Source organism: Prionailurus viverrinus, chromosome B2 (assembly GCF_022837055.1).
Source record: "Prionailurus viverrinus isolate Anna chromosome B2, UM_Priviv_1.0, whole genome shotgun sequence".
Classification (NCBI taxonomy): Eukaryota; Metazoa; Chordata; class Mammalia; order Carnivora; family Felidae; genus Prionailurus; species Prionailurus viverrinus.
The window spans coordinates 121506574-121524722 of NC_062565.1; the positions used below are offsets into that span (position 1 = coordinate 121506574).

The 18149-nt window shown below is 44.3% G+C and overlaps 1 protein-coding gene and 1 non-coding gene across 3 annotated transcripts in view; both read right to left on the reverse strand.

The window, feature by feature from the left end:
- Positions 1 to 18149, reverse strand: part of SLC2A12 (solute carrier family 2 member 12) — a 65932-nt gene that overhangs the window by 16580 nt on the left and 31203 nt on the right. For both annotated transcript variants that reach the window (XR_007152057.1, XM_047858015.1), the window contains exons 3-4: positions 9323 to 9445; positions 4210 to 4342 (exon numbers count right to left, since the gene is read on the reverse strand). Coding sequence is in view for 1 of the 2 variants with exons in the window: in XM_047858015.1 (XP_047713971.1) it covers positions 4210 to 4342; positions 9323 to 9445 (256 nt within the window). In the remaining variant the exon portion in view is untranslated. The remainder of the gene's footprint in view (positions 1 to 4209; positions 4343 to 9322; positions 9446 to 18149) is intronic.
- On the reverse strand, positions 6757 to 6841 carry TRNAR-UCG (transfer RNA arginine (anticodon UCG)). Its single transcript is given in 2 exon segments — positions 6757 to 6791; positions 6805 to 6841. It is a non-coding gene; the product is annotated as a tRNA-Arg (tRNA).

The following is an 18149-nucleotide window of genomic DNA, read 5'->3' on the forward strand; positions in this document are numbered from 1 at the left end:
GCCATTGTGTATGGGGTTAGTTCTCTAAGCTTGAGGGAGATTTGCTCCTTTCCCTTGACCATCTTTTCCAATCCAGGTCTAAGTTGTCTGGTTCCATCCCGACACGCCATCCAGCCCCATAGTTTTCTATCTGGTTTCGTCAACACACTCCCATCGGTCTCCCTCACTCAGCTGCCCCTCCACTTCCATTCTCTGTATTTGGCCAGAGTCCTCCTTCAAAAATCGGTAACTCTTCCCTCCTGTTCGGTTACTTTATTTTTTCATTTTTATTTTTTGAATTTTTAATGTTTATTTCTGAGAGACAGAGCATGAGCATGGGAGGCGCAGAGAGAGAGGGAGACACAGTCGCTGAGGCAGGCTCCAGGCTCCGAGCTGTCAGCACAGAGCCCGTCGCGGGGCTTGAACCCACGAGCTGTGAGATCGTGACCTGAGCCGACTGACCCGCCCAGGTGCCCCTAAACAGGCCCCACTGCCTTTAGCACCAACTCCAAACTCCTTACCAAGAAGGACGAGCCCCTTCCTGACTGTTCTCTGCCTTCTGCTCGGCACTCCCGTCTCAATCCTCTTGTCCTCTCCAGACCACACCAGCGAGTATACTGGCCTCCGCGTGTGATCCCCCTGTGTCTCGCACCTACACCTCTTTGCCCAGGCAACTCCTTCAGGATTCTGCTTCGGTATTATCTCTTTCAAAGGAAGATTTTATAGATGAGATCCTCCAATATAGGCGATCTTCCTTTGAGCCTGCCAACAACGCTAAATATTTGTAATAGTCTGTTTTCTTGCCTGCCTTCTAAAGAAGCTATGGATTCTTTGTCTCCTGCGTCTTCAGTTCTTTCCTAGAACGGTGTCTGGTGGAGAGCAGATGGTCAGAAAAGAGTTGAATGAGTAAGATGAAACCGTGGGGAAGGGAGTGGTGTGGTATAGCCAGTCGGGCTCACTTATCTGAACACATACCTCTGCCTCTTCCCATTGCACAGGCTCCATTCAACTGTAGATGAAACCACACCCTACAAGCCACAGATCAACACCTATTGTGCTCCACACGGTCATCCAAGCTCTAATCCCCCCACACAATGAATTCAGCATTGGCCTTGTTCATAGGTTATCAAATTGAACAGCGGATACTTTTCCACCATCCTCTAGGAATCAAGATTATGCTAGGCACCACACAGAGGTTCCGGAAGAAAGACAATGGGCAGAGGCCACTCCTGGAAACCAAGACTTTACCACTTAGCTAAGGAGGGGGAACCCCTAGAGTCCTAGCTACGCCAGTAGAGAAGAAAATGGGACTCGAACATGTGAAAAATCCAGGAGAGAGGAATGCTATCCAGGGCTGGGGTTATGCAGGGCTTCTAAGATGAGGCTTTGCATGGTCTCTCAAGGCATAAGGATGACCGGCTAAATCGGCGGTGGTAACTACAATGTAGGAAGAGAAGGAGAGATAAAGAAATAAGTATCAGTGAGGCAGGAGGGAAGCCAGGAAAGAAAACTGTTTCACAGGCGCTAAAAGAGAATTTCAAAAAGAGTAGGTGTGGAAGAGTCAATGTGGTTAAAAACAGTTTTTTGTGTGCGTGTGTCCATCTCATCAAGAGATTAAGTCACTGTCTACAGCCCTTGATTCTGGGCTGGCCTTGGGACTTGTAGGATGCTAGAGAGTAATGCAGGTAATGCAGTGTGACTTCCAGAACGTATACCCCACAGGGCCTTATAGCTCCGGCTCCCACCGCCGTGGAATGCTGCCCAGAGTCTGCCGTGTGAGGAAGCCATGTTAGATTGGAGGCTGAGGCCACGTGAAGGGCAATGGGAGCTCCCCACTGAGTCAGCACCCGCCGCCATCCTGTGGCTGAGGCTCCCTTACACCGTCCACTACGGCGGTCCCTCCTGCTGATGGAGACACATGAGTGCAGCCAGGCTAACCGAGCAGAGGCACCGCCCAAGCAAGCCAAAGAATCCTGGGAAATGGGAAATGGTGTATCTTAAGCCACCACATTTGGGGATGGTGCGTTCCACCTGAACAGACAGCTGATGTGAAACAGGTGACAGGGAAGAATGAGAAGTGAAGAATGAACAACAGATTTGGAAGTCTTTAGCGTCCTGGCATCTAAGTCCCCGAAAAAGGCCTTGAATCTGAATCAAGTATTCAGATGAATGCATAAAGTTACCAAGGTCTGAGGCTACTAGTTATTGGAATCAGGCATCTGTGACAGTCCTGTTGAGATTCTGTGCTCTCCAAGAAATCCAGTCAGTTGGTTTCAACTAGCATAGGGCCAGGCAATGTGCTGATCAGGCCAAGGGTACAGCCGGCTTTCCTGACAATTACATGTCTTCGTAAATGAGTAACCTTCGTTTTCATTGTGTTTTTTTAAAAATGGGGGCCTTATCTGTATTAAAAAGTAATCCTACAATTTGATGTTTAACTTACAGCTTGAATTAAGAGAAAAGTCCTTCTGCTCACTTAAGTGAAATATTTACTTATGTATTTATTTATTTTTTAACGTTTATTTATTTTTGAGACAGACAGAGACAGGGCATGAATGGGGGAGGGTCAGAGAGAGAGGGAGACACAGAATCTGAAGCAGGCTCCAGGCTCTGAGCTGTCAGCACAGAGCCCGACGTGGGGCTCGAACTCACGGACCGCGAGATCATGACCTGAGCCGAAGTTGGATGCTTAACCGACTAAGCCACCCAGGCGCCCCTTTAAGTGAAATATTTTAAAAAGGCAAACCACTCTCGGGGCTCCTGGGTGACTCAGTCCGTTAAGCGTCTGACTCTTGATTTCGGCTCAGGTCATGATTTCACAGTTGGTAAGATCGATCCCCGGGTTGGGCTCCATGCTGACAGCATGGAGCTTGCTTGGGATGCTTCCTCCCTCTTTCTCTGCCCCTCCCCCCCCTTCTCTCTTTCTTTCTCTCTGTCTTTCTCTCTTTCTTCTCCCCCCTCAAAAATAAATAAATAAACATGGGGAAAAAATGCAAACCACTTAAAAGTGTATAAAATACAAAGCGAAAGTTTTCCAAACCCTACTCTACACGGATATGTACACGTCCAGCTACCATCAAATCACCTATCAGGTATGTTCTTCCTTCAGGCAAAAGCTGAAGCATCACGGTGCCCACATTTCCTGTAGCAATCATACATTTTTCTCCAGTGCATTGAAAGACTTTCTGGAAGAAATTCCCAAACTGTAAATAAGTCGTGCCCTCCCCGTATATTGAAACCCAAGAGCAAGAATCTCTCCATGTTCAAGTGTAATGATTTAATCCGAGGAAGAACGAGTTCCCCTTCATTCCTGGCCCCTGTGCATCACCTCCTTGCCTTCCGTTGAGCAGTCAGAGCTGTGAGCTCTGTTACCAAAACCAAAGAGTTTTCTACAGCCCCTGTCTAAGTTAAATGGTCTAAACAACCTCTCTATGTGAGACGTGTTTCACCAGTTTTCTGAATGCTATCCCTGCGAGAAACTATTTATCTTCTTTTTTTTTTTTAATTTTTTTTTCAACGTTTATTTATTTTTGGGACAGAGAGAGACAGAGCATGAACGGGGGAGGGGCAGAGAGAGAGAGGGAGACACAGAATCGGAAACAGGCTCCAGGCTCTGAGCCATCAGCCCAGAGCCTGACTCGGGGCTCGAACTCACGGACCTCGAGATCGTGACCTGGCTGAAGTCGGACGCTTAACCGACTGCGCCACCCAGGCGCCCCAAAACTCTTTATCTTCTTAAACTCGTTTTGATTGTGCCGCATTTGGAATGACTGCAGTCACTGAAACTCGAGTGTTCCTGATAATCTTAGCCTTAACAGGTGTTTAGGGCTTAAAGACAACCTACACGTGTAATAGGAATAGAAGCCTATGGTTCTGGCACGGGATGAACATGGCATTCCAAGACTTACCTGAAACCCCAAACAAACAAACTATCAAAAAAACCCCTCCTGGGTGGGGGACCTAGGGAGACGAGAGAGGTTCTTTGAACATTTCTGAAAAGAGCTTTGAAAAGTTCACCTGTTAGAAAGCACTGATTATTCTAACTCCTTCGCTTAGTCACCCAGATTCAACACATGGCCCTAAAAGCTGCAGTTGTGCTCTGAGATATGGCTTCACACCGTAGGGAATATCCTGAAATAATTTCAGATGTTATCATTATTCAGTTGTACATAAAAGCTGCATTTTTTTGGACCAGAGTGTTGTGCAGAGAGCAATGCATAGAATACTTACCCTTTGGCCAGCTCCGCTGATATCTGTTCCAAAGAGCATCCCTTCGTCTCAGGTATAAACACAACAACAAAAACCAGGGATGCGAGGCTCATGATCGTGTATATAAAGCACACCCATGGCAAGCCAATGAGATCTACAAAGGACAAAAGAGACTGATTAAAAATGTGGGTTTTGCTTTTTGTTTTTTATTTTAGAGAGAGAGAGAGAGGGAAAGCAGGGGAGAGGGAGACAGAGAGAGAGAGAGAGAGAGAGAGAGAATCCTAAGCAGATTCCACCCTCAGTGTGGAGCCCAACACAGGACTCGATCCCAGGACCTTGGGATCATGATCTGAGCCGAAATCAAGAGTAGGACACTCAACTGACTAAGCCACCCAGGCATCCCTAAAAATGTGTTTTGTGTTGCTTTGACCCACTTTGTGGACAGCTGCTTCTTAGAGCATATAAAAAACATGTGTATTTCCGAACACGCTGGTAGGGTATATACCCAGGGAAACAGCAACTACAAATTAAAAATACAGTCAACCTCTGTAAGTGTCATGTTTACCAACTACCCCAGCTTGCCCTGTCAAAGTAAATAGAAGCCTTGTGGCTACCACCAGTTAAATCCAATGCCATTGTGCCATCTTCCTGCTGAATATGCTCATTGCAAAAAAGAAAAAAGACCTCAAACAACACAGAAACAGAGAAAGCAGAAGGTAAAATATCTCCTCTCTCTCTCTCTCCTCACCCCACAGTTCCCCTCCTGGGAGTACTGGCTGTAGCAGTTTGGTTTCTATTTGGTGGATATTTTAAAAGACATTTATACAGATGCACTTTTCTTGAAATGAGCTCACCCGTCTTTACCCTGACTCAAATACGTCACTCGTATTGGCAATATTCATTTTAGTAGCTGGCAGCATTTTTGTGATGCCTCTTCCTGGATTCAGAGAAAAAAGTGATAACTCCTTTTTTTTTTTTTTAACGTTTATCTATTTTTGAGAGACAGGGTGCGAGCAGGGGAGGGGCAGAGAGAGAGGGAGACACAGAATCTGAGGCAGGCTCCAGGCTCTGAGCCATCAGCACAGAGCCCGACGCGGGGCTCAAACTCACAAACCGAGAGATCGTGACCTGAGCCAAAGTCGGACACTTAACCGACTGAGCCACCCAGGTGCCCCAGAAGTGATAACAGTTCTAATGAAAGGCATTAGCTTGCTAAGATTCATCAACAAGAAGCTGCATCCTCTCCTGCCAGCCTGGTGTTTCCTCTGACTCCTGGTCAAAGATACAGTCCTTTTGTAGTTACTGACCAAGGTTCGAGGCAAGTTAACTGGCAAGAAGCGGCCCCCAGGGCACCGGAGCCTGGCATGGGCACTGCGTTGCCCCGGGCTTAGCAGCAAGAAGTCCAGCCTGGCGGGGACTTGTGGGAAAGAAACTGGCTCTTAACAAACACAGGCTCAGACTGACCTCAGCCAGAGACAGTGCAAACAGCCCTTAACAGCTGCAGCCACGAATCCCGACTGGTCAGTCAGGGAAAAGTGCAGTGGGGAGGTTTGGCGAATGCAGCGTGGAAAGATCTGGGCATATTAACCACCTGCCAGTCAGTGAGGTGAGGAGAAGCAGGAAGAAGGGACAGTGCTGCAGTTCTTTGGACAGTTGTTGTTTTTTTTTAGTTTTTTTTTTTTTAACATTTATTTATTTTGAGACAGAGAGAGAGACAGAGCATGAACGGGGGAGGGGCAGAGAGAGAGGGAGACACAGAATCCGAAGCAGGATCCAGGCTCTAAGCCATGAGCCCCGAGCCGGACGCGGGGCTTGAACTCACGGACCGCGAGATCGTGACCTGAGCTGAAGTCGGAGGCTCAACCGACTGAGCCACCTAGGCGCCCCTGGACAGTTTTAATTAAAGTCCGATCCCTTGTGCTTTCCTTGCTGCTGGCACAGGCTTTCGCCCCAGTGAGGGCTTAATAAAGTGCTTGTAGAATCGGTCATCCTTTCCTCTCTGGGACATAAAACCGGAATATAGACAGTGGGGAAAAAAAAAAAAAGGCCACCTCATCGAACTCGTCCTCTGTTCTGTTTGAACACTTTCAGTAACATGGAGTTGATGAGTTGATGGCTTCAGAGATTCCACCGCACAGTGGGCTGACCCAACTGTTACAAAGGCCTTCCTCACTCATTCTGAAGTCCAAGTACTGCCTTTCAAGAGCTCTGGCTCTGGTCCTGCTTTGCCCTCCGGGTCAGCTCTCCAGTCCCTTCGTCATGACAGCGTGACAGCCACGCAGGCACCCGAGCGAGCTCCCATCCATCCTTTCCCTGAGCATCTTCTCGCCCCAAACACCCAGGACTTTCGCAACTTTTCTGCACAGACCGCGGGTCACAATGCCCATCCAGGTGCCCTCCCGTGCTGGGCACACGGCAGCCCTCTTTTTTTATTTTTAAATTTTTTTTTAATGTTTATATTTGAGAGAGAGAGAGACACACACACACAGAGTGTGAGTGGGGGAGGGGCAGAGAGAGAGGGAGACACAGAATCCGAAGCAGGCTCCCGACTCCGAGCTGTCAGTACATAGCCCGACGCGGGGCTCGAACCCACGAACTCTGAGATCGTGACCTGAGCCGAAGTCAGACGCTCAACCGACTGAGCCACCCAGGCGCCCCTTGGGAAGTTGACTTTTGAAAGTAAGCACAGCCTTCCCTGTTCTCAGCAAATTCGTGTCCTGCCACTTTGCTTTTATGAGAGACCTACCTCGGTATCTGTTTTTGCTAACTGAGAAAAATCCAGAGAGGATTTTCGCTCTTAGGAAGTGCGAGTTGCTTTGCTTCAGGCCATTTTGGCTTCTGAGTGGTTTGGTAGACACACTCTACTTTCGAACAGCGGGAGAAACCTGTATCGAATTTCAAACGCAGCCCGGTGAAAGGTCATCTACAGGTTCATTCCAGGATTTTTAAGTGGATGTGCTTTCCCAACGTTTGTTCTAAATGCAGGAGAACTTCTGAATGTGCATTAGCTCATCTTACACATTAGCTAGCCTTCCCAGAGACTTATGTCATCTTTTCCCATCCCTGATCGTTTCCATTCTTTCTTCTATTTTTTCATTACAATTTTAAGTATAGTTGACACACAATGTCACACTGGTTTCAGGTATCAGGTTAGTGATTGGACAAGTTGACACATTATGCCATGCTCACTCCATTTTTGCATTTATATTTCCTTTCTGCACATCAAGGGGCAGATAAGGGGTGTGTGTGTGTGTGTGTGTGTGTGTGTGAAGGTGAAGCGTACAGGCCTATGCACGTGATCTGAGAAGGACACGTATGGTTGGTGCTAATGACCAGTTTCTTTGTTTCCTTTAATCTTAGGCTATTTCTAAAAAACGTGGGACATTTGAAAATGTTATGTAAAAACCCAAACCATGGTTAGTGAATAACTCCAAAACTGAATTTCCAAAAGTAGATGTACTCAAAAAAAAGTGGTTGACAAGTATTCAGAAGTATAGATATAGACTTTTCGAGTACACATCCACTTTTCAAAACTCATATTTTATATGTATTTTTTAATATGTATATCAGATACACATATAATGGGAAAAGGAAAGGAAGAAAACAGCTCCTTAGTAATTTTGGAAGATGCTGGGGAACTGTCTCATTATTTTGAAAACTAGAAAATCAAGAGAAAACGTCAAGCATTTACCTTGCCTTTTTCCTACGATTCATCCTTTAGGGCAGGCAAATAACTAATGAGAATAAATTCCTCCTTAGAGAAATATCAATGACAAAAATACAGAAGGAGCGATGCAGTGAAAATAACGGATCTGGGGTGCCTGGGTTGCTGAGTCAGTTAAGCATCCGATTTCAGCTCAGGTCACGATCTCGCAGTTTGTGAGTTCGAGCCCCTGTGTGGGGCTCTGGGTTGACGGCTCAGAGCCTGGAACCTGCTTCAGATTCTGTGTCTCCCTCTCTCTCTGTCCCTCCCCTGTTCGTGTTCTGTCTTTCTCTCTCTCTCTCTCTCTCAAAAAAAATGAATAAAATATTAAAAAAATAACACTTAAAAAAAATAACGGATCTGGGTGATGATCCTCGAAGGGGCCTGAATGACAAAGTGGGACACAGACAGACAAGCAGACACACAGGGTGTGCCTTTGTGGCAGGACACCCTCCATCATCTGTGAAGGAGTTTATAGACAAACAAATGAGAAAATCTAAATCTGCTCTCAAGCCTCGAGATCTAAAGAGCAGTTCTCAGGAAACCCAGAAGACAGAAGGCCACGTGACATGACTATAATCAGCAAAACCCAGCGTGGGGAAAACTCTTTGAAACAAATGACCCAGTTTCTTCATTACAAATCCAAAGATGGGCAGGAAAAGGAGGAAATGGAGATGAAACCTACAAATTAGGAGCCATGTCAATCAACGGCAGATTGTGTTATTTGGATCGTGATTCAAACAAAGTATAAGAAAATATAAAAAGTGTATAAAAGACATAAAAAATAACACAAAATATAAAAAATAACTATAAGACATGGAAGAATGTGGATACAGACTCGATATTTGATACTAAGGGATTACTGTGAATATTTTTATTTCTGATAATGACCTTGCAGGTATAGGTTTTAAACGCCTGATCTTTTTAGAGGTCCACGTGGAAATTTTATAGACAAAATGACGTCCTGTCTGGGATATGACCCAAAACAATTCGGGGAGAGAGAAGCTGGGGTTATAAACAAATTGAGAATGATAACTTTAAATTGGGTGGTCGGTACATGAGATACATCCTCTTTATGTTTGAATGTTTTTTTTTTTTTTTTTAATTTTTTTTTTTCAACGTTTATTTATTTTTGGGACAGAGAGAGACAGAGCATGAACAGGGGAGGGGCAGAGAGAGAGGGAGACACAGAATCGGAAACAGGCTCCAGGCTCCGAGCCATCAGCCCAGAGCCTGACGCGGGGCTCGAACTCCCGGACCGCGAGATCGTGACCTGGCTGAAGTCGGACGCTTAACCGACTGCGCCACCCAGGCGCCCCTGTTTGAATGTTTTAAAAATGTCCATAGTGAAATGTCTTCTAGGTGAGTGTGCTTCCCCAACATTTGTCCTATGAGCACAAAAGGTGTTAGAGGCAAACAGCAGGTCCTTACCGGTCACAGTCAAAAATGTCAGAGAGATGATGAGATTGATGCCCCAGTTCATGCTAGAAGTTAAAGCCATGGCTCGTCCTCTAATTCCAGCAGGAAAAATCTCGCTCAGTAGTAGCCAGGGCACTAGAAGAAAGGGAAGAGAGGGTGGGGAGCAGCGAAATTATCAAACACCCATTGAAACGGAGGGCCAGCCCCCTGACCTCCGACCTCGGTCTGGCCCTGAGTGGTTTATGGCTGGAGAGCAGGGCTGGGTCCTTCCATGGCAGGAGGGAAGAGGACAGGCTTCCTGCTCCTCTCCAGCCAAGTGAGAAAGGATTCGGGAGAAACACCAACAGAGCCTGACAATCCTGGAGGAGGGGTGGGGCAGGGGTGGGGGGCGGGAGGACAGAAAGCTGGTATGTGACACAGGACCGAGAAATGCAAATGGGAGGGGCAGTGGCTGGGGCCACCTGCCAGGGAGCAACCAGAGAGGCAGCTTGGGACCTCTGCCAAGCACAGAGCCTCAGGGCCAGACCAGCGCTCTACCTGCTCCATGTCTGGGCCCTTCCCTATAATTTCCTTTGCCCCTGACCTTGGAGAAATCCAACATCATAGCTAATGAGTGGGTAGGAAATGGAGCCACGAAGGCAGGAGGAAGGAGGCTCTCTTATTCCCCCTTCTCCCACTTGGTCTTCCTGACCTGGGCAAGCTGAGTGGACAGAAGGTCTGAATTCAACAGAGGTCCGAAATTTGATTATCATACTTGACTTAATGTTTGAGTGTCTGAAAGGAGACTCTGGTCGGCACAAAAACTGACCAGAGCACTTTTGATTCTCTGGGAGTGACGGGGAGCATTATAGGACCCTCCTGATGGGATCAGGAGGGGCGGTCGAGGAGCAAACGCACTTGTCTTCTGCTTACAGCCTTTCAAGTCCAATCTGCCCTCATAAAGGAGCTACGAGTTCGTACAAGGGACGGAGCACGTCCCGAAACTTACTTCAAACGAGTCTCCTCAAATCTCACACGATAGGAACTATTACTATCCCTCTTCACAAGAGAAGAAACTCGGGCTGAAAGAGTTAATAATGTGCCAAGGTCACGGCGCTCACAAGTGGCATGGGTGCCACTGAGTCCTGGCGGTCAGTCTGTGAAACTCATGCTTTTTAATCACGGTGCTCTCTTGCTGGTGGCTCAATAAATATTTGTTAATGAATAAGTAAATGTGGAATCTAAGCCTTTGATTCTGAAGAAAGAAGGACGCAGGAGCTGCCCCAGCCCGGGCTCACTGCTGGCTAAGTCACCTTGTGTTGGAAAGCCATCAGTCACATACAGCCCAGATGTACCGTCCTAGCCCAGTGGAGGTGGGGGGTGGGGGCGGGGAGAAGCTTGAAGCCAGGGAGGGGCCCCACTGCGGGCAACCACTGGGAGGGATCATGTGGGAACCAAGCTGTCAGCTGTGCCTCTAATTTAACAACTTGGCTCTCATGACAAGAGCAGGCTCTGGGCTGAAAACATCTGCTCATAGTAAATTTGCTGTTTCAGAGTAAGAAAAACAAATTGAATTATAGAAGAGAGCTGGAGAAACATTTTTTTTTTCTTGATTACCTTTTCCACGTGAATCCGTATCGAGTTACCTTTAGGGCATGGAAGATACTTTAAACAAAAGGAACACGATGATCATTGTTTTAATTAACAGGGAATTCAAAGTCAACATTTCGTACCCCTCCCCTCCGCTTCCTACTTGCAAAAAAAAAAAAACAAAAAAAACCACCAACTTTATTGGGTTCTTGCAGATGACACCCGAGGTAGGATCACTTTGCTCTTAATGAAACCAAAGCAGTGCTGGGGTAACCTTGTCTGGGGCTTTGTTAAGACTGGGGATCTGGCTCTGACAGTTGTGTGATTCTAGCAAAGTCTTTGTAATGACCTGCCCTTGGACAAATGCAAGATGAATTTATGTATATGCAATTTCTTTGGAGCTAAATAATCTACGCCACAGACCAATCCCCTCTGCCCCTTTCTGCCATTGTTTTTTGTCAAGGTAGAGCGGAGGGTCTCTTATCACCTTTTGCTCTAGCAGCCATAAGGAGGAGGTGGGGGATGGGTCACTCTTTCATTCTGTTTTCTGGAGGAGTTCGCACAAGTTTGCTTTATTTTTTTAAAAACTTTTTAAATGTTTACTTATTTTTGAGAGGGAGAGACAGAGCATGAGCAAGGGAGGGGCAGAGAGAGGGAGACAAAGAATCCAAAACAGGCTCCAGGCTCTGAGCTCTCCGCCCAGAGCCCCACTCAGGGCTCGAACTCACAAACCGTGAGATCATGATCTGAGCCGACACTTAACCGGCTGCGCCACCCAGGTGCCCCTCACACAGGTTTTCTTGGTCTACTTTCATCCCCACTTCGTCACCTCTGAAACTCCCTCCTTCCCTCCCCAGTTTCATCATGACCTCCTCTGGGAATTATTTGGTGGGATTTTGGAAAATCATTGCTGGGGTCATCAGACCCACGCTGGCATCGAATGAAAATGAGCTGATCTTTCTGTTGTAGAAAGTGGTAGAGCTCACCAACAAGAAGATGGGACAGTTTCCTAAAGCCCTAGTTACAAGCACTCAATCTGAACTGTCAGAGGTTTCCTGAAAGGACCCACAGTCTACACTGAAAGCCTGGGTACTAGGTGTGCGTTCAATTCAGCACCTGAGCCAGCTTCTCGGGCAGTTGAACCAGGCAGTGAACAATGAACTGAATGTTGAGAGAGGGACTTTCCTTTGTCTCTGATAAGAGCTTGTCAGGCAAACCTTGCGCCTGACGTTTCCAAAAATAATGCATCATTGTGGAAAGCTTCCACTTCTTTTTTGATCTAATAGAAAGAATTCAAGAATCGATACCTTGGTTTATCTAATATTGACAAACTGGGTGCTGTAGCAGTTGACAAGCATTTTGACAAGGATGGTTCAACCTCCCAATAAGAAGCCTGTTAAGTCAAAAATAAGGATTTTAATTGTTAAAACTATTGTTAAGATTGTTGATATTATTTTAACAATGAGTTCAGCACCCTAAAATCACAGACTTCCAAAATCAGAAAGTGAAATAAAGTTCTGAAGGTGGTCCTTGCAGCAAGGGAAAACTTCCTGAAAGGATAAGAATCTTTCCACGGCAGCCTCAGGAGCAAGATGATGAAAAGCCTCCACGTTCCCTGGGAAGGGGCCACGAATACCCAAAGCGGAAAGAATGGAGAAGCTCTGTATCAGTTCACAAGGAAGGAGCTCGGAGATGTAAAATGTCACATGGGGATTTACTATGTTGATATTGGTAATGGCAAGTAGAAGTCTTCTGAAAATCACCAACGTTGCGTTCTCATGAGATGGCCTCATTGCTCTCCCAGGGAAAATTGAGCTATTGTCACATGGCACCGTGAGGAAGTGCTGGCTCGCTCTGGGAGTCCTTGTTCTCCCCTTCCCTGATGACAGAGCCAGAGGGAATGCTTTGTGCCCACCGCATAGCGAACTCTTCTACAATGAGTGCCACCGCTACATTTTAGCAGACCCTGAAACAGTCCTCCTTGATTTCTGTTATTCCACCTTTAACCCTGACGTTCCAGGACTACCTTGGCAATTCGTGCCTCCATAAATGTCAGTCTGCACATGCCTTTTTTTTTAATGTTTATTTTTTTAGTTTTTTTGTTTATTTTTGAAAGAGAGAGAGAGACAGAGTGTGAGTGTGTGTGTATGGGGGGGGGTGCAGAGAGAGAGAGGGAGACACAGAATCTGAAGCAGACTCCAGGCTCTGAGCTGTCAGTGCAGAGCTTGACGCGGGGTTTGAACCCACGAGCTGCGAGATCACAACCTGAGCTGAAGTCGGCCACTTAACCAACTGAGCCACCCAGGCGCCCCAATGTTTATTTATTTTTGAGAGAGAGTGAGAGAGACAGAGCACGAGCAGGGGAGAGGCAGAGAGAGAGAGAGAGAGAGAGAGAGAGAGAGAGAGAGAATGTGAGGCAGGCTCCAGGCTCTGAGCTGTCAGTACAGAGCCCAATGCAGAGCTTGAACTCATGGACCACGAGTGCGCAACCTGAGCCAAAGTTGGATGCTTAACTGACTGAGCCACCCAGGTGACCCTCTGCACAGGTCTTCAAGGCCTTCTTTTGTGGCTGCGAGGATAGAGGAGATTTTGGACTTGCCAGGACACAATTTGTCCTCAAGTATTGGAACTTGTATTTCACATGCTACTGAATCACCACGGCTGCCCGTCAGAACGTGGCTGATCCGGGTGAGATCTGCAGACAGTGTTGACGGCCGGACACAGTGTCAAAAAATATGTTGACGTATCTCCATGTGCCATGGAGGACAAGGACTTGCATTGGTAGAGGCCATCAGTGGAGATGACCCAGCCCACCCAAAGGTAAACTGCCTGCTTATCTCCACCCCCTCCTTATGAGCCACCAAGGCTATCACTTATCAGACCCGCGGCTCTCCAGGCACACCTTCCATTTGGCTTGAGCTTTTCCTGAACCTCCTGGCATGCCAGCTTCAGGTTTGAAAAGTTCGTGGAGGTCTTAAACTCTTACCAGAGAATTCCTAGCAACTTTGGAGGAAGTTCTACACTCAGGGTGCAGAATTTTCAACAACCTGACTTGCTGAGAAATCAGTGTTCCACACTCTGAAGAAGTAAAGCTAAATCCCATGACTTTTATTGCCTATGCAAACAGCGCAGGGCACACCTAGCTCTCTGTCTGCCAAGAGGTCCTTTAAATATGAATGTGAGAGGGAAATAGGCCCATTTCCTCCCAACCAGATGTTTAAATCCTGGCTTCGGAAGTTCCCTAAATAGGATAAGTGTGCTCTTTAAACGTACCCTGCACTGTAGAGCACCATTTCCAACATCAGTGATGACGCAATAGCTTTCGCTTATTTTTATTTTTATTCTTATATTCTCCTTTCTCTCAGTCTCTCTGAGTTTTGCTCATGCCTGGCCTCTTCTCAAATATTTTATTCAAGAATACTATTTTGTATTACTTAAACAAACCAAGAAAAGCAACAAAAGAAAGTCTCAATGTTCCCTAATCTTTCTATCTTCATGATCTCTAGTCAACACCAACTGATTTTTTGAAAATATTGTAGGGGAAATTGGAATAAATCGAATAACCCTCTGTTTAAAAAATGCCAGAATTGATCATGGAACTCCTTTGTGAGCAGGAACCAGTTGGAAATAAGAGAAAGCTATTGGCAGTGGTCTTCAAACTTTCTTCTTGTGTAACCTTTAAAATAATTTGAAAAACTAAGTACTTTCTTTCTTTATAAGCCAGCATCAAACTCCCTTTCACCATAAATTTAACTGATAGCAAAGAATGCAACTTCTATGGTATTATACACCCTAATATAAAATAGAACACTTATCATTCTATGAAATACGATACCTATCTGATATTCATCATCATCCATTTAAAAAATACAGGAATAAGGTATTTAACATCAATTTTATGTAGTTTTTCACCTTGAACTTGGTATTTTATCCTTTTGTAATGAATTTTTAACCTTGAAAGTCTTTTGATCACTCCATCATAATTCTCTGAAAAAAAATTACCTTAAATTGAAATTTTAGGGATTTTTAAATTTCCCCTAAGAGATTTTGGTATTTTTTCCCTCAGGTATTAACACAATAATTAATACAAAATGGATGAAAATTATAGAAATATGTTACAAATCTTTAGAAATAATTATCAGATATGAAAAGTGAAATGTATTGAAAAAAAGCCTCCCTTAATTGACCAGGGAGTTTTTTCTTTATCATGTATGTGTGGGTGAATGTCACTTCTAGAACAATATGGTACATTTCTACTCTTTAGATGAAATTTATTGTTCTCAAGGATAATGAAAAAAGATGGGGAGTTGAAGAAATTTTATAACAGCAGTATCACTCAGTTCTTTGCATTAACAAAACAAGTTTTTTGTAATGATATATCAGCTCATAACTTGGTTAGATCATTCTTTAATTTTGTTGAAAGTAAATTATTGGAAATATCTAGGTTTATGAAAAGATGATTATCTAGTCATTCTCATTTTTCCATACCATACCCACAGCAATATTTCCTTTTTTTTTTTACTCAGTATATGAAATTTATTGTCAAATTGGTTTTCATACAACACCCAGTGCTCATCCCAAAAGGTGCCCTCCTCAATACAGCAATATTTCCAATTATTTTTTTGATTAGTGCTCCTGAGGTTTTTATAATTTGGGACATGTGTCATAATAAAAAGATTTCCTGATGGGTAATGGGTGTGCTTTAACAACAGTTATTACAATGGAGATGAGGAAGAAGAAAATTTAGGGAACAGGTTTTCCCTAAAGAATCAAGAAATTTATTTTCTTTGATGTACCATTGAAGGAGTACTCTGGAAAATGAACCTCTAGGAGTCCGACTATCCCAATTTTCGGACCACTGAACTAGGATTCAAAACGAAAAATAAAAAAAGGGGTTACGAGAAATTAGTCTTTTCTTGTCTAAACTATAACTTGAATGTCATGCTTCAGAGGTAATACATTATGCGGTGCTTTTTTGATGATTGCTTTGGGCTTAATCAGAAAGGTATTCTGGTTTTTAAATGTTGCAAATATTCCTCGGAAAAATTCTAACATCGTGCTCCGGAAAACATAAAGTAGCAAAGGAATGCTTGGGTTGATCAAGACAGTATTAAAACCTTAGTCTGTTTCTTTCACATCTTTACTGTGTGATATTCACAGGCTTCAAGGGCACAGGACTACGCTGTGGTGCCGACTGAGAGGGAAGTTCAGCACTTGTTTTATGGGAACAGTTGCCCATGGTAATGGAACTGATGGTGTCATTTCATTAAGTGTTGAGTTGTGCTCACACTACAAAAATGCAATTTTTACACTGCTGCTGTTAGGTACTGGTTTCCTGCTTCATGTAACTCCAAAGAGGAAAATAGGATTTCACTGGACAAGGGCACATATTTCTTTCAGCACAGAGCCCGACGCGGGGCTCGAACTCACGGACCGTGAGATCGTGACCTGAGCCGAAGTGGGACGCTTAACCCACCGAGCCACCCAGGCGCCCCAAGGGCACATATTTCTTTAAGCCTTTCCTCTTTCGCTCAGATGCAAACTTAGTATAAAACTATTCAGATACCATTTTTTAATTTACTTTGCATTATTTTAATGACTCACATCAGAGCACCAAATAAATCACCATTTTCATCAATCAACATGGCCTTTAACTTCATTAATTGGAAAAAAGGAAGAGTACGGGTGATAACTAAAACCTAAGATTTAAAAGAAAAAAAATTTGGAAAGATCTTAAACTTACACACTTAACACTTACACTTAACACAGACTAATGTGTGAATATGATTGTTTAATGGCTACAGTTGATAATAAAACACCCATGTTTGTAGCATAATAATTTGGGGGACACCTTGTGGCTCAGTGAAGCATCTGACTTCAGCTCAGGTCATGAGCTCACGGTTTGAGAGTTTGAGTCCCGCATCAGGCTCTGTGCTGACAGCTCAGAGCCTGGGACCTGCTTGGGATTCTGTGTCTCCCTCTTTCTCTGCCCCTCGCCCACTCACACTCTGTCTCTCTCTCTTTCTTTCTCAAATGTAAACATTAAAAAATTAAATAAATAAAATAAAGCATAAAAATGTATGCAGTATGCCTTTTCTCTAAAGGTATGTAACTATCCTATAAGAATTGGAGGGGAAAAAAGATGATCACTAAAACTGCCTTTAACAGTCATGATTCTGAATATTAAAGCCCTAGAGCCTAGGAGGCAATATGAAGAATACTGAAATCTTTTTTGAAACATTCAATGTACTCTGGTCTGTATGCTTCTGTGTTCTAAACCCAATATATCTTAGAGTGAAGCAGCTTCCAAATTAGAACCTGCTGTTTCACATCCTGGAACTATCAAAATCTTTAGCTATGAAAACATCACATGAACAATTGCTTTTTGAAGAACTAGAGTTATTTGGGTATAAAATCTAAATTTGAATGTTATGGCAGAGGAGTCTCATGCTTCCTACTGCTAACCCATCCTCCAAAAAACTGGCTAGACTCCGTAAAACTAAACCACACAAAAAGTTAGACTCTACAGTTTTTGCAACTTAAAAAAATTCTGGTTTCTTATTGAAAACATAAAATCAGCTTTTGGGGGTTACTTGACTCGAGAGACAATTCTCTGTGGCTCTCTCGCAGTTCTGCATGTCTTCTGAGCAAAAGCGCTGACTGTCTTTGGTCTGGGCTGTCTTTCTAAGGATTTTTGTATAACAAACAGCCTTGGAAGACAGAGATAGGGTCTCCTCTGGAGCAAAGGTTTGTTTACAATCCAATAAATTAAAGATAATGTCTTCCATGGAAGAAATCAGGCTGGCTTACTGTCTATTATAAAAGATTTGGGTTCCCTAGGCTTGGGGCTCCTCTTCTCAAAAATAACCCATAATATGTGCAGGGATTATCTCGTTCTCTTTGTGGTTAGCTTGTTTTCTGTTGGTAGCTTGCAAGTGGGCTAAAATATCAGCCAGTTTACAGTTCTTGAGAGTTTGATTACTTGTGGCAATGGCATGATTTTTCTACAAAGATCTTTTATTACTGTGGACTGCCCATTTACATCTGATGGATTCAATGGGATTGTTAAGCCTGAGATAATCCATTGAAATATTTCTGTAAACTCTAATATTAATTAAAAAGCAAAAACAAGTCTCAAATGCCAGGTTCAGATTTTCACATATTTCTCTTAGGAAAACTGTGAAGGAATTGACTCAAATCTTTTCTGTAGAGGCAAGTTTAAATACACCTAATTACTAAACCAAGGTATGGAACATTATTCCATGACACT